This window comes from Drosophila suzukii, chromosome 3, assembly GCF_043229965.1.
Source record: "Drosophila suzukii chromosome 3, CBGP_Dsuzu_IsoJpt1.0, whole genome shotgun sequence".
Classification (NCBI taxonomy): Eukaryota; Metazoa; Arthropoda; class Insecta; order Diptera; family Drosophilidae; genus Drosophila; species Drosophila suzukii.
The window spans coordinates 2,330,747-2,347,510 of record NC_092082.1 but is presented as its reverse complement, the minus strand read 5'-3'; the positions used below and the strand labels follow the sequence as shown (position 1 = coordinate 2,347,510).

Below are 16,764 nucleotides of genomic sequence, written 5' to 3'. Positions count from 1 at the left end.
TACAATGTTAAAAAGTACGGGAGTGTAGGTACGGTGGACTTTTTGCCCTGGCTTCTATTATTTTTTTCCCTTTTTACCATTTTGGTTCGCCACCATTTTGCTTCTCGCCTAGTTTGCCTTTGGCTTATGAGCGGAAGTACGTGTCGCTCGTCTCAAAAGAGCCAAGGATGTGCATGAAAAAAATAGAGAAAATATAGAAAAAACTACGCACATTTGCCAACACCACCACAGGGGATAAATAAGTGTGGTGGGTGCTGCGGGGTCGTGGGAGATGTTTAAATTTGATTTCAAGTGCTAGCATTTTGATGGCGAAATAAGTGAATGCGTGTTGCGGCAGCTTACGTGTCCTTGTTATGGCCACAACTTCCAGTTCCAGTTGAAAGTTTGAGGCGAGTCGGGAGCATTTAGGGGAACCTTAAGTTTAGTTTCGGAACAGGTTAAGACAAGTGAGCTTAAAGCAAAAGATAAGACTGCTGGAAAACTTCAATCAACCGCTGGGGAATTCAGCAAGTTTCCTCAGTGATTTTCAAAACTAAAAGTAAGTTGCAGATAAATCCCAATTTTCAAAGCGATAAAATGTGCATTGGTTTGGCCCACTTAGCTTCATTCAATAACTGACCAAAGCAGTCCATTCAATTCGTGTGATTATGGTAACAAAGTTGGGGATTTCAAGCTATCTCATTGATTTTTATTATAGCCAAAGGGAATTTTCTAGTGAGGTAAAGTGCCGTTAAAGGGAAAAATAAAACCATAATTTTAAAACAATTACAATGTATAATTTTCTTTAAAGCTGGTTTCTGTAATCGTTATGCACTTTAATTTACCCAATCGTTTTCCCCAATTATCCTTGTATCTGGTTTTTTGCATTATCTTTTCCCATTTTTTCTTGGCTCCAATGTCTTGTTAATTGCCCCCAGCTTCGATTAAGCATTTAATTTTCCATCTTTCCTTATTCTTCGCTACTGTTTTACCCACCCCAGTTATTGTAATCTTCCTTTTCCTTGAACTGTGCCACGTTGTTTCCCTGGACCATCGGCACTCCCTCCATATCATGTGCATGTGGCAACAGTTTGGAGCACTTGCCAGGCAGAGGTTCCTTCGAGGGAGGAGTCCTTCGCTGGGAAAGGAGCATAAGAATAACAAGCTGCGAAATGAGGGGCATAAGGAGCTGCCACTTGGGTGGACAAGTGGGTGGTGGTGGCTCCTGGCTGGTGGCTAAGTGGGTGGTGCGGTCCGCTGGTGGGGCTGCTTGCTTTTGATTTCTCATGCGTGCAACGTTTACTCAGCCGCGTTCGGTGCCCGCGAGGGTAGCCAAAATAACACACACACACATCCCGTCGCAGTTCTCCCTTCTTTTCCAGAGTCTCCAGCTCATTTTACAAAGTAATGGGTATTTCAGAAAACGGGATATACGACGTCTAAGAAAAGCACTTACCCATATATTGGTTCATACTGTTGTAATGATATCTAAATATCTTTGGGGCCTAAAAATCTTTTATTTATACACCTAAAATTAAGCAATAAAAATATCGTTGAAGTTTGGTACTCAAAAAGTTTGGCTGCATACTTTTAAGCACCTTTATAAATGATTTCGAAGCAGTAATGAGTTTTGTGGCAACCTCAATGGAATCATATCTTTAACTACTCTTTTTCTTGCAAACTGCACCTTACTAAACCCTTAAATATTGGGTATCCCGAGATCGTAACCCTGAAGACCACCATTTTTGCTTGTTTTGTTTACGCATGAATTTGCAGGAGGGCCTGGGCGGTTGGGATGGCGGTAAATGGGAAAATGAGAGCGGCGGCGACGCTTCACGCTTCACTCTACTTGGCACTCACTTAATTATTGCACAAGGAACTGAAACGGGGGCACCAAGGCGTTTGCCTGGGGGGACACCACCACCGACACACTGGTAGATGCAAGTAGCAAGTAGCAAGTTGCAACTTGCCACTGCAACTGCAGTTCGCCAGTGCAGCAACACCACAACTGCAACTGCAGCTGGGGCAACAAACTTTTCAGTGTGGCAATGTGCTTGACATGCATGCTTAACCGTAATGTTAAAGCCAAATCGCCCATTGCCTTTGGTTCCAGCGGGAATATGGATCCTTTTGGCCCAAGGGAAAAAGAAAGTTTTCAGCAGACGTGTCGAAAATGCTGAATTTCAGTAAACCTCTTAAATGGCAGACCTATTTTTTAAATGAGTACTGCAGGTAGTAAGAGCTCTTACTTCTGGGAAGGCAACCAAAAAATTGTTTGATTAAAAGTTTAAGAAAGTTGTGATGAACATTTTGTGAAACTTGCCAAGTTCATTAAAATATTAAAAGGTTTAAATTACCAAAATAAACTAAAGATTAAAGATATCACAAGTAGCCCGGTTAAGAATGCAGTTTAGTAACATTTAATAGTATCATACATAACTTTACTTTCCGTTTAAAAGGCATCCAATAAATGCTGGTAAATAGGTGATTAAAATAGTAAATATTTTAATATATTAAACAATTTACCTTCCATAAATTACAAAAAGCGATGTCAGGACTTTATCCCTCAGGCAGGCAAACAATTTTATCCGAAAGTCAAATAGTTTAACCTCCGCCAAATCAGCTCTACCGCAAAACATCATTCCAAACGGATGCACATGTGACACCCGCTTGAAACTTTGCATAATCCATGATGGAAACGAAACCGAATGTCAAATTGAAAATGTGTAAAACAAGAGAACGGCAATTAGTGGAGTTACCCACAATTGACCTTTTCCAATTCTTGAATAAATTATTTTCGCGCTAATTATGCTTAATGCCCTCGCAGGATGGGTTTTCACTGACATTGCCAGCTGTTACCTGTCCGCTGGCAAACACATATAGAATATAACGAATCCGGCGACAAGTTTTGTCCGTTTCCGGTTGGCAATTAAGTCGGTTGGCTGGTTGGCTGGCTGGTTGGTTGGATAGCAATTTGTATAAGCCACACCGCCGATATTATTGTTATCGGTCTGTAACGCACACACACTCACCTTCTGGCCATTTTTCATTTCTCATTTCTCATTTATCTAGAGCTCTCCTCCTTCTACCATTTTATAGCCTGAATGTGGTGTAAGCCCTTTTGGTTTGCTTATTTCGCTATCATTATCCTGTTATCCTGGAGCTTCTGCTGCCGCCAGGAGTGGCGCATAATTAAATTATCTCGCAATTGCCTGCTAAGTGCGCCCGACATTCGTTTATGTAGGAATTTAGCAGGGTATTAACTCCCGCTCCCTCATTTCCTTAGCTATCCTAGCTGGCTTTTTTATATTTATTAAGCGTCCTTTTTTGTTGTGCCCCCACTTCCTGGCCTTTGTTCTTTCCTCCTTTTTTCTGGCTTTTTGCGGCCTGCCCTAATTATTATCTCTGAAATTTGCGGCAAAAAATAAACTTGGTCCACCACCCGCTCACAAAAAAACGTCAATAAATTTGAAGAACCTTAATTATTTTGTTTTGTGATTTCTTTATATATTTTCTTTCGTCCTCGAGAACTTTCTGTGGCCGGCTAAGTTCGCTGTTGACCCAATTTGGGTGGTCTTCAAAATACTCAAGAACTGGACTCTAAAGTTTAAGAGCATTTTCCGATAAAAAGGCAAAAGTGTTTTGCCCGCTTACTGCAAAATCATTTTGTCATCTGCATCTGCATCTGCATCCAGAGGAGGCCCTTCCTGCATTCAGCACTTTCGGTCCAAGGACAACATCAAAGGCTTTGCATAACAAATGCATTGTTTTGCCTTCAACTTCTCGGACTTGTAAGTATTGTTCCCAAAAGCTGTTGCACAAGCACACAGCACATCCTGTTTGCTTAAAAGCTTCCGCCGAGTGTCCTTGCTGCTCTTAGCAAATGTGCAATTATGACCAACCATGAGGCTGAGCCAGGCCAGAACATACATGGCCCAATGATTGACGCTGGCCGACTGCCATAAATCAATAGAGTGCAACTTGAGCATGGAAAAATGTCAGCGATTGGACAAACAGTAGAGCACTCCTTTGCCTTGACCTCCTCTCCGGCCCATCTGCTCATCTGGTCATCAGAATTTATTTGCAAAAATAATGCCCATCATTGTTAATCAAAGGCTGGGAGGGACTGGCAAGGATCTGGGGAGTAGCCCCGATGCTGACGCTGGTCAGCCATTGTTGTCCTGTCCGGTGGCCATTGGCCAATGGCCGATCCGACGGCCAGACATTTGCTAGTCAGGAATTCAGACCGGCTCTGGCTTTTGGCCCGGCCTGCTGGCTTCTGTGTTTATTGGTATGTGCCCGACGCTGTCTGACATGCAGGCACAATCAAGGTTAAGACCATGAAAATAGGTCCTTAGGCCAAAAACATTATTTGAGAGTTCGAACACAAATGCATAGAGGTGTCCCACTTCAAAATCGGGCTAATAACCCAAGTTATGGAATCTACAAGTAAAGTTTTGGATTCCCACTCTGGAAGCTATTGGAATTACGGAAAAATCAAACATGAAAATCGTCCAAAATGTTGACCCTCTTTTAAAAGGAATATTTAAATGTAGGATGTTAGAGAATTCAACCACAAACTCATAGAGGTATCCCATGTCTAAATCGGTATCCAATAACTAAAGTTATGGTATCCAGAAGTGCCGTTTTGGGTTCCCATACTGAAATCCATTCAAAATACGGAAAAATCGAACATGAAAATGGGTCAAAATTTCGACCCTCGTTTTAAGGATACATTTTAATGTACAATATTACAGAATTTAACCACAAATTCATAGAGGTATCCCACGTCTAAATCGGGATTCAATAACTCGAGTTATAGAGTCTAGAAGTGCAGTTTTTGGTTCCCATTCTGGAACCCATGGAAATACGGAAATATCGAACATGAAAATGGGTCAAAATCTTGACCCTCGTTTTAAAGATACATTTTAATGTAGAATATTAGAGAATTGAACCACGAATTCATAGAGGTATCCCACGTCTAAATCGGGATTCAATAACTCGAGTTATAGAGTCTAGAAGTGCAGTTTTTGGTTCCCATTCTGGAACCCATGGAAATACGGAAATATCGAACATGAAAATGGGTCAAAATCTTGACCCTCGTTTTAAAGATACATTTTAATGTAGAATATTAGAGAATTGAACCACGAATTCATAGAGGTATCCCACGTCTAAATCGGGATTCAATAACTCGAGTTATAGAGTCTAGAAGTGCAGTTTTTGGTTCCCATTCTGGAACCCATGGAAATACGGAAATATCGAACATGAAAATGGGTCAAAATTTTGACCCTCGTTTTAAGGATACATTTTAATGTAGAATATTACAGAATTTAACCACAAATTCATAGAGGTATTCCACGTCTAAATCGGGATTCAATAACTCGAGTTATAGAGTCTAGAAGTGCAGTTTTTGGTTCCCATGGAAATACGGAAATATCGAACATGAAAATGGGTCAAAATCTTGACCCTCGTTTTAAAGATACATTTTAATGTAGAATATTAGAGAATTGAACCACGAATTCATAGAGGTATCCCACGTCTAAATCGGGATTCAATAACTGGAGTTATAGAGTCTAGAAGTTCAGTTTTTGGTTCCCATTCTGGAACCCATGGAAATACGGAAATATCGAACATGAAAATGTGTCAAAATGTTGACCCTCGTTTTAAGGATACATTTTAATGTAGAATATTACAGAATTCAACCACAAATTCAAAGAGGTATCCCGCGTCCAAATCGGGCTCCAATAACTGAAGTTATGGAATTTAGAAGTGCGGTTTTGGGTTCTCATTCTAAAAACATTGATATACTGAAAAATCGAACATGAAAATGGTCTAAAAATTGTACTCTCGTTTACAAGAAACATTTTAATGTTGAATATTAGAGAACTCAACCACAAATTCAAAGAGGTAGAGGAGACAATTCTTTAGGATCATTCCAGACTTCATCTCTTTTTAATTTCAGTGATACAAAATTTTGTATTTACTTAATACTAATCTGTTCCTATTCAGTTATCCTCGCCTGTGGACATGTGTCCATCCAAACATTCAGACCAACACATATACACAAGTCCACACTCATGTCCTTAACAATGGGACGTTTGCAAACAACAACACTGACAACAACAGCAACAACTAGAACAACAACTAGAACAACAATAGCAACAACCCGAGTGCCACTAACAACAATGGAGCACAAAATTGCGGCTGTCATCAGTGGGGAAATTTGCATTTTGCACAAATTGCAATACGTAAGCTCTGCTTTTCTGCTGCTATCCTAACCATTTTTGTTGTCCCCTACTACTTTTAGTGGTATTTTTTTTATTTTTGCACAACTACACAATTTATTGGGCCGCATATCAAATGATTTCGGGGGACTTTAATGGGGTGTATATAGATGGACAGATAGCTGGGCCATAACATGGAATTATTTCGAACTCATTAGAGAATGCAGCAGTAGTTGGAAGCAGGAGCAGGACAAGGAAATTGCATTTACCAACCCACCCACTCACATGCATATCAATTAAGCCCCGAAAATTGGTTGGGTGTGTGTGGGCTTCCATCGCACTAGTGTGTGTGGGTGTGGGTGGGGGCGTGGCGACAATAAGGCTGCTAATGGGCGGTGGGCGTGCCTCATTAATGTTGCAGGGCTCCGCGAACCGAATGCAGTTAATCGAAAGATTTTCCAGTCAACTGACCCCGCGGGACTCGACGGTTCGAAAATTAGAAATCACGGAAATAGTTTCCGCCTGTGCACTGAACTGAAGTGGGCGTGGCCGGGCCATAATTCCATTGATTAGGCCAGGTCCACCGAATGGACTTTAATTCAATCATTCACAGCCGAACGATGTCAGAGGCAGTGAGGAACAGCTATAACTGCACACAGGGAATAAATAATTGAATAATCGAAATTTTGTATATCGATTAAAAGAATTTGGAAATTTTTAAATACCATACATTTCCGATGTGGTTGGTAAAGACACGGTTAACTAAGAGGTTCCGATGCTTTAGTAGAGAAAGATTTTTTCATTAAGAATAATCGAAATTATTGTTAGAATCATAATCATCAATATTTTCGATAAATTTTTGAAAGAAAACTAAATTATGCTTAAATACATATGTAAGCCAAATTTAAATACAGAGAACAATATATAACAAAATTTAATATTATGTTTATAAATAACTTTTTTATACGAATTGGTTTTAACCGTGTAGCAATGACGTTCATTACTCGCGCGTTAATCATACGCCACGTTGCACAGCTATGAGCTAATTAAGGTTCGAACAACTCCAGCCCCTCGAGAAATTTAATAGATTTCCAGTTTGACATTTTGTGTGTATTCACAGAAAAGGGGTTTGTTTAAGTGGCTGAGGCTGAGGCCCGCTGAGTGTTTGCGGTGTAATGAATGGGTTAGCATCCTTTTTCCTTTGATTTATTGGTTTTGCTTTCAGCTCTTTTTTATTTCGGTTGTGTAATCTACACAGCGGACGTGCTTTGCATAATTATTTCTCGAAAGATTGGCCTCTGTTGATTTTATCCGCCCAGTGCATGGCTCAAAATATAGGTATCCAACGTTAAGTTCTCGATAGTTAAGCTCATAGCCTCCGAAGCCTCTGAATATGTCTCGAAGTATGTGTAATTTAGGAGCTTTTCCTCAAAGCTAATTTCAAATCCATTCAATATAGCCACAATGGGTATAAGAAACACTGTGATCATCAGCAGTGAAAAGTAGTTCGTGAAGAAAGCGGTCTCCAGGGTAAATACGGTGTCTTCTTTGATCCTAAGTTCCCAAAGAATCAGTTTTGTACAGACCATATTTCTAGGTGTATTTCCAGTTAGTATCTGTGAGTTTATGGGGATTTAAAAAATAAACAGAACCCTATGAAGTTATATTACCATCATATCCATCATGTCTTGGGTCTGCTTGCAGCGTTTTGTATTTCTGCTATCCCATGTTCCCTAAAAAATTTCCTGGGACTGCCAAAGACCCCTCAGGAACTTGTCCCTTTGCGACTTATAGTCCCAAACAACCATCAATAGAGTGCCAATAAGCAGGACTATATTTGAGAGATATCTGATCTGCCAACTCTCCAATCTCAGCAACACCAATCGATTTTGATCCCAGTCGAAGCCGGCTTCAAAGATTACTGATCTGTAGAAAATGATTGATATGAGCAAGATCACAGATGATATATAAACACTGAAATAGTGGGATATATCTCTTTGAATCTTTCCCAAACAACTGTGTTTTTTCAGTACAATCTTGAGCATTTTCCAGCGCTGTTTATTCATGAGCTCCGCCTTCAATACCTGATTAACAACCACGTAGATGGAGTGTAGCCAAATGTAGCTGTTTACAAGGAGCAGAAGCTGCAGATGCCAACCCAGCAGACAGGTAAATAAAGTCCAACGTTGGATATCATTTTTCAAGGACTCCATTTGCCAGTAGATAACGAATAAAAGTTCAATGCAAACCAGTAGGGAACAGCAAAAGCCCCTCTTTACGGACACACAAAACAAAGTTCCCATTGTGGAATGCAGCTCCCTGTGAACCTTAGCCATCTCATTCAAAGTCCGAAGCAAGGGTTTCTTCAGGTGTATATGGTACAGGCAGGGCAATATGTAGATGTAGAGACTGCCTCGATCGATGACAAAGCCATCGAGGAAGAGAAAGTACAAGAGAAGACACATGAGGCTCCAGAAGTAGACAAAGTAGATGAACACCTGATGTCCAAAGCCGAACTTCTGGGTGTCCCCATTGTAACGCAGATTGTGCAGGCACAGCAGGTGGCACACTTTCTTCTGGTAATCGAAGAAGCTGACAATGTGGCACATGCAGAGCAGTTTGTGCAGCGGCGCTGACAGCGGCATGTTTTCAACTAATTGGACTAACGACATCGACATCAGGACGAGTAGTCCTGTGCAGTCAAAGGAGCAAAAATGCGACTGGGGGCAATAACAATTTGGTGAGTACTTAGCTCTAATGTGGAATAGAGTTGCACAGCGATAAAATATTATAATTTTGTAGCAGGAGTAAAGGTTGTGTAAAAGTGTTTAATTTAATCAACTTTAGAATTACCGGGGGTTTAGCTTATTTAAATAAAAATACTCTTTTTTATCTATTTCATTAAGCTAAAATGCGCTTTAATACTAGTACTTCAGTATTTCAGTGAATAGTTCCACTACAATTTGTACACTAACTAATCACAGTTTCCTCATCATAGTTAGTTTTAGTTGTTGAAGTTAGTTGGTTTTTGAAGTGTATCTCTGCACTTGAAACCCTGCGCAAATGCTTTTAGCGGGAAAAAGCATTCTGGAGCTGCGGATAATTGATGGCATCGCCACACAGTGAAACCACTTCAATTAGCGGACTCTGTAGTCGGTCCCCAAATCGATAAGTTGCACACGCTTAAATATTTAAAAATTTACCCGAACCGTCGTACCGCTGCTGTCAGACCCACTTCAGATTTGCGTCGCTCACGTAGCAAACTAATTTATTTGCGAGCTGGGAATTCGCCGCAGAAGCCCACCTTCCCAAAAAGCGACAAAGAAAAAAAGAAAATAAAGCGCAGAGTGTGTAAACTCGGTCAAAACCTGACTTTCAGTCCAGCACCGAATGGCGATTAATTTGTTCAGGTCTCAATCGCTGCTTACTCACTTCCCCTTTTCGAGTTTCGACTTTCCACTTGCCACTTGCGAAGGAGATTTGCATGGCAGCATATCGGGCATGTTCATCGCAGCATAACCCAAAACTGTCAAACTCAAGCGGCTCCTTCCTTAGGCGACTTTTCTACGCTGCTAACCAAGCTACACATAAATAAAAAAGGTTCCTGCGACCATAAATAATTTAAACCCATCAATGTTAACAGTACCCATTTACTAAAAATTTAAAATTTAAAAGCATTTCAGCAAGAATTTAAAATCTCTTCAAAAGGCTCCTAAAAGTATGAAACAATATATTTTTTATACAGATTTTATTTTATTGCACACCTCTTCAAAAGATTGTGAGTGGTTTATGCGGCCTTGAATAATAATATTTTGCAATATTGATGGAAACTTTAGATAGTAAAAGGTCCGCTGGTGTACTTTCTAATTCATTTAACCTTGTTTTTTTAAAGGTGTACCTACTTTCCTACTCAGCTTTCTCCACTCGCCGTTTACTTTGTCATTTCAATTTTGAATTCGTGTCGTAGCGTTCAGCGCTTTTATGTGGCATTTTTAAAATCCTGTACATGTCGGCCGAGGCACGGATACCCAAGGACCAGGATACCCAAGGACCCAGTTGCTGGTCGCAAGGACCCAGGACCTGCTCGGGCGCCACGTTGGAATTCAATAAAGAGCTTCGACCGGCCGATGTCGGGTTTTGCAGGAACTGAAAAGATGGAGGAACGACAGGAAGGCAGGAAGAAAGGCAGACAGTTAGCCGGGCATGTTTGTCAAACAATCATTAGAGACGTCAGTCGGCGGAGGAAAAGCTGCAGGAATGTAGGCGTTGGAAAACATCACAATCAGCGTTAGCAGCTCCCGTCTGGGCCACATCACACCTAACCGAAGTAGATGCCAGATATCCGTCGACCACTTCATTATGTGCGAATTTACGACGGCCGTTAAATAAGACTTCATTTGGGAAAAAAGGGTGGGGACTTATTCGGGCTTTCAGGGAGATATTTAAGCTGATATGGGACTGAAGAGCGTTTTTTTGCTTTTGAGTATTTTTTGGGAAACAGGCTGGCAAAGCTTTAGCAATCTTGTAGAATGACACTTATTTCTAAACTTGTTCTATTTAAACCTATTAACATCATTACCGTTAGTCTAAAATTTATCTATTTATGAAGGTAGTTTCCTCTAAACTTTTCAGCTTGTCTAATTTTCTAAGCCTCTCCATAGCCTAATTGGACAAAAGTCTGCCACAGTTTTTACCGCCAAAGTTGCCGCAATGCCTCCACTCTACTCTTTTATCCAGAATCCACAGGATTTTTTAGTGCGCAGCTGTCCACACTCAACATTCCGGCAACTGCAGCAATTTTCATTAGCTTAAAAACTTTGCCTTACCAAACTACATTTTTAATAAGTTTGTTTGTTTTATTTTTTATCGCCGGCTGGGCTGGGGTGCGCCCTCTAAAAAATGCAGAAAGGGCATGTGGAACGAGGGCGAACGAAAGAGCATCAAAAACATGCATAAATCATCAAAAGCATCTCTGACAACTAATGAAAATATGCAAAAATTTATAGCTCAGCGAAATCGACGAAAAAAACGCTTGGATAAAGCGTCGAATCAAAAAGAAAAATCCCAATAAAAAGTTAAAGTAAAAAAAGGAAGTAAAAGTGGGAAAGACTCTCCAACTAGCCGAAAGGCAAAAAGCATTTAAATTGAAAAAATGGCAGTCGAAAAATAAATTCATTTGCTCTATGCATGCCGCACGCAGCAGGCAAAAAAAGTGGAGCCCGAGTGGCAAGTGGCAAGGACACAGACAGGATGTGCGGTAGGAGTTTTATGTGGCAGTTTATTTTTGGCGACACTATCACGGTAACAGCTACCGACACCAAGGCTCGAACCCTTTTAAACACTCGAAATAAATGTCTAAATAAAATCAAGAGCAGATCGGGGTGACCAATTTAAACGTGTGTAAATCAACCAATCATGATGGTTTTATAGCTAAGTCTTAAGTTAACTAATCCTTTAAAAAAATATATTTTTAGAAGTTCTATATATTCCTGTTTTACAAATTATATTATATATTATATATATATATTATTTTACCCGAAAGCCCTACTTTTTCCCTATTTTCCGAGTGTACCCCTAGGTTCCTGCTGTTTGGCCACTCCTTTTTCCGTAGTACGCCTGTTACAGGACGAAGGTCCCGGAATGTGACACGATGCGGCGACGAGAGGACAACGATGCGGCCATGTATAAAATTTTTCACAATTGCAATTTGTAATAAAAACATGCACTTTTTCCCATTGTTATATGCGGCCACACATGCTGTGCTGCACTGTGGAATGGAGATGGAGATGGAAATGGAGATCACCATTGCATTCATACACTATGTATGTATGCGGGCTGGGGGAAGTTACACGCGTGTAAAACCATTTGCCGGGCGATGAAAAAGTCAGGAAAAAACTTGGACCAAGATGCCACCGACCAACCAACCGGGGGAGAATGAGCACCGGTGCTATAGCGATAGCGATGGCCAGACAGAGATATAGAGGTGAATCGGAATCGGTTGGGGGTACGGGGAAGGCGACGGGGTGACCCCTTATGGCTTTATGCCATTTTAAGTGCCCTGCCCATTTCATAGCCATATCCATGGCCACATCCACTTCCACATCCGCATCCGCATCCGAGTGTCAACTGTTAAAGCGGTCCAGAGTGCAACTCCGCAAATAAACAGAGCATAAAATATGATTGTCGTTATTTTTTGCCAAGTAATTCTCTTGGGCGGAAAAAAGCAGCGAGAGGTATGCATGTTAACAATGGAAAATAATTGATAGTGGCTGACGCTCTTCATATTTATGAACAAAGCCTTAAATAAATATATTTAAAAGTTTTTTTCAAGGCAATAATGAAGTTGGAAACCAGTTGCGCACTCTAAAGTAATTGCTTTACAAAAGATACAACTAAATATTTCAGAAATACGAAAGTAAAATAATTCTTATAATAAACTGTTGAAAGGTCAGCAAGTACCATAAATGTAGCAATTATATTTACGATAATATCTTATCAAGATATATCAGGTCATCACGTAGTATGAACGACCTTTCACGAGGTTTCAGTCCATAAAGGTAATGCATGTATTATTACCCTTACAGATATTACTTTTTGATAGAACAGTTCATTACCAGAAATGGAGAAACACGCAACTGCCAATAGTTTTTGTCTGTGCCACCTGATTTGTGTATGGTATCAGACTGGAAGGATCGGCCTATACTTAGGTTTCTATAATGTGGGTTATTCGGAAAAACTAAAAAAGTTTATATGCGACGAACAACTATATGTGCATATAATGGCTGCGGTTAATTTGCTGGCCAGTTGGCTTTATCTGAGCTTCAGTCATCGATGGATCTACGATCAGTTTGTCTTTCTTCTATATGTACCACTTTATGTGTACTTTTTGATCCTGAGAAGACATCTTGCAAAGCTTTTAAATGAATGTGCTGGAGTACATAAATCAATGCAAAGGATTCTCGGCAGTCGATTTTGTGTCAAAATCCATAGGGAATGTATCTACACCTTACTTGTCATAGTGATGATTTTGTTACTTCTTTTATGGCAACTGAGAATCTATTCGGTTTATCAGAGTGTCTTTATTTTCGGCGTGGGATTTAATTACCACTTTGAGCTACTTTTTTTTGGAAACTATCTCATTTGGCTATGTTGTATCTACAGATCCCTGAATGTGTTTCTCTGTCAAGACATGAGAAGCGACAGATTGTATATACTAAGGGGAGTACTAAGACAGCAAAGAATTATCTGGCGGGTTCACCGAAGTGTCTCCAGATATTTCGCCCTGCACATTATAAGTTTTATGATCCAGCCTGGCGTTAAAATATTGATAATACTTCAGAGCTCTGGCCAAAAACTGAATGGTCAAATGATTTCCCTAACACTACATTTACATTTGTTGGCTTTGTTTTTAATAATTGCCTTGAACGTGCATAAACAACATTGTAAATTTCAAAAGAGTTATCTAAAATTAAAAGATGATCCCCACAATTTCGTCTTGAAGTCATGGAAAATCCTGCAGCACAGAACTTTGCCAAAAGCTTTTGGAGTAACCTTTATAAGAAAGCGTAAACATGTGATGTACAACCAGGATGTGGTTACTATGATGGTAAGTTTATAGCTATATTTTTTCGATATATTTTTTTACATTTTAAATACTTTTCAGTTCTCCAACAACTATCCAGTTCTGTTGCTAACTAAAATTCCCTTTTGTTTAACAACTTTTGGTTTCGGGGATGCCAAGTTTGGAATTTCTTTATCCATGCTGAGGACCTGCCTGAAAACCCACATCCGTGAACTTCTGCTAATGCTTGTTATTCGCTTACTTTTCCACAAAAACTTAACTTTGCAGGACTATGAGTATGAGTCCCAGGAAGACTTCAATGGCAATGTGACAGAGACAATTAGTCAAGTCTACCGCTTTTATTTCTATGATGAGTTCGAGTGAATAATAAACAACAAAATGGGCCACATTAACTTAATTATCAATTACTTAATGGTTGCGAAGAGTAGTAACGGTATGAATACCAACTCGTGGGAACTTTTAGTTGTTTTTCGAAATGCCACGACTTCGTTTCATCTTTAACATAGTCAAAGTTTTGCGATTTCCTCTGCACTTCTTTGGGCTTCTTCAGCTGAGATTTAGTGAATCTCAAAAAGTATATCAACAAAGAGCCAACCTGTGCAGATTTTTACCTACTATTTTAATTTCTTTGATATTCTTTTTCCATATGCTTTTAAGTAATCAGTGGGAGAAGGAAAGTGAGCTGGTAAACTACCTAAATATTGAAAGGAGACCTTTAAGAAGTCGAATCGAACTATGGAACGAGAACCTAACGACCATCTTTATTTTTCTCACGCTAATCTGGTCTTTGACCAGAAAAGATCAGCTGTGGAAAATAATAGATGACGCTCAATCTGCCTATAAAGAGCTAAGGTTCCTAATGGGAAAACATTTAATCCTGGAATGCTCCTGTCTCGTTTTCATCTATGGAATACTTCAAATAATTTTACTGGCTATATTTGGAGTAAATATATTATTATTCAACTGGCCAAAAATAACTGTCGAGCGCAGAACTATAACACTCACCGAAATATTTAAAGTTTCTAATTATATAATGGGGTTACCCCGATTAATGTTTGTACTAATAATGGAACTGCATATACTATATCATTTGATTAATGCTGGATGGCTTCAATCCCTAAAAAAGTTAAGATTGCAAAGGAATCTTAAATTGTATCAGTTTCAGCTTCGATATATTTTTTCTCTACAAAGAAACATGAATATTTCTGCTGGTCACTATTTTAAAATGTCATACATATGCTACTTATGTGTTGTGGCTTTTCGGATAGTTGAATTTTTGCAGTTCTTACGTTTAGATTCCAACGAACTTGTGCAAAGCCAAAAGAGCCAAGAGGATCTTGAAGACGAAGCCGATTGGGAAGGCCAGGAATATGTGAAAAATCTTGGGGATGCACTGCTGAAAACTTTGCTTATATTATCCTGGCATTTGGCTTTGTGGATGTTGCTTCTTGCAGCAGCTTATAAACAGCAGGACGAATACTTAAACATGATGGAAAAAAGCTGGAACTATAAATCAGATGAAAATGGTTGCGAAATGAACGAATTTTTGGTGGAAAAATCCTGGAAAGGTCATACCTTTAGACAATTGGATATTCTGGATTTATTGGTTGGTGCATAGCTTTTACTCTTTTTCTATATAAATGTATTTGCATTCAAAGTTTCTTTTAGGAATCTCTTTTTGCGACCGTCAACCTGTTTCCATTTGCTTTGTGACCACCAACTTCAGAAAGAGGAACTCCACCTACATAATTTTGGACAGTATAGCAGGACACTTTAAGCTCCTTTTAAATCTGGTTATTTCCGCCAGCATTGTCTACTTTGTACAGCAAACGGAACTCGGTCACCTGCAAGAATACCTCAAACAGAAACCATAATAAAGTCACGCAACTCATCATCATGACAAATTAAACAATAATTAAATTAGTCAGTAAATAATTTATGGGACAGCAGAAGAGCCCCAGATGCTTTGTGTCCACTTTCCACCTTTCCCTCAATTACTTAATGAATACAAAGCAGCCAGGCCAACCTTTCTGCCATTTTAATGACCTGACCTCGGGCCTCTTCAAATTTCACAGACATAAAAGGGCAACCCTCAAAACTTTTGCCATTATAAACATAAAATGGAAAGCAACAAATGGCCGCCGTATTGTTGTTATTCCAATGGCCTTGCCCTATGGTATCTTATGGATACGCACCCTTTTGCAGGATGGCGCCAAAAAGGTGTAATTTATGCGCCATACTTGATTGAATTTATTCGAAGTCGAGATTTACCCCCGGACACACACAACATATCGTTGCAGTGAAAGAAAATCAAATTAAATTCAATAAATTAACATAAATCTGAGTAAATTCCCTGGCACTCTGTTGCCCACTCCACTTGGTATGCAAATGGCAACTGCACGGGCTTTACGATTTTTATACATTTTTTTGAGGCTCCGAGTCGTGGAGTCACTTCGATCGATTCCAATATACTTCTTGCCACACGTTGCGAGCAACTGGCAACATATGCGCTATCGATGCAGCCGCCGGCAGCCAGTCACTTAAATTCAATCAGGGTAAAATTCGAGAAGCCAAAAAGGAAATGAGTCGACCGGATTAAGCCAAGTTTGGATTCACTTCACAAGAGATGGAAATGCCTTTTACTATTTTCTAAAAACCTTAAATTTTTTATGGTAAAAGTAACTGTAGTAAAATAGTTTTTTAGAACAAATATTTGTCAATGTCAAACCACTGAATAGGCTATTCGTTACAAAAACATTAGTTTAGATAATATTTTGATGAGGCTGAATTTATCTAAATATCAATTTTAATTGAGTATTAATCCCACCTGAAACGAGCTTAACCATTTATTATTCTTTTATTATTATTTAATTCTTTAAGTTCAAAATGAAATCGACTTTAATATCTCAGCTGCACAAAAGACCATCAAAAAAAGATTCATCCTACAAACTTCTTAAGACATGCCAAAAACTTCTGGAT

At 39.4% G+C, this 16,764-nt stretch overlaps 3 protein-coding genes across 3 annotated transcripts; 2 read left to right on the top strand and 1 right to left on the bottom strand.

Annotated features, from left to right (window-relative positions):
- Positions 1–7,243: 7,243 nt before the first annotated feature.
- Grl62c (Gustatory receptor-like 62c) lies at positions 7,244–8,937 on the bottom strand. Its single transcript, XM_017077621.4, is given in 2 exon segments — positions 7,244–7,819; positions 7,874–8,937. Coding segments are annotated over 2 exon segments (1,317 nt in total). The 5' UTR covers positions 8,882–8,937; the 3' UTR covers positions 7,244–7,510.
- Positions 8,938–12,739: 3,802 nt separating this feature from the next.
- On the top strand, positions 12,740–14,148 carry Grl62b (Gustatory receptor-like 62b). The gene is made up of 2 exons (XM_017078252.3): positions 12,740–13,809; positions 13,867–14,148. Exons 1-2 carry the CDS (start codon positions 12,823–12,825, stop codon positions 14,146–14,148), a joined length of 1,269 nt encoding a protein of 422 aa, XP_016933741.2. The 5' UTR covers positions 12,740–12,822.
- Positions 14,149–14,260: 112 nt separating this feature from the next.
- Positions 14,261–16,344, top strand: Grl62a (Gustatory receptor-like 62a). The gene is made up of 2 exons (XM_017077623.3): positions 14,261–15,391; positions 15,444–16,344. Exons 1-2 carry the CDS (start codon positions 14,261–14,263, stop codon positions 15,657–15,659), a joined length of 1,347 nt encoding a protein of 448 aa, XP_016933112.2. The 3' UTR covers positions 15,660–16,344.
- The last annotated feature ends 420 nt before the right edge of the window (positions 16,345–16,764 follow it).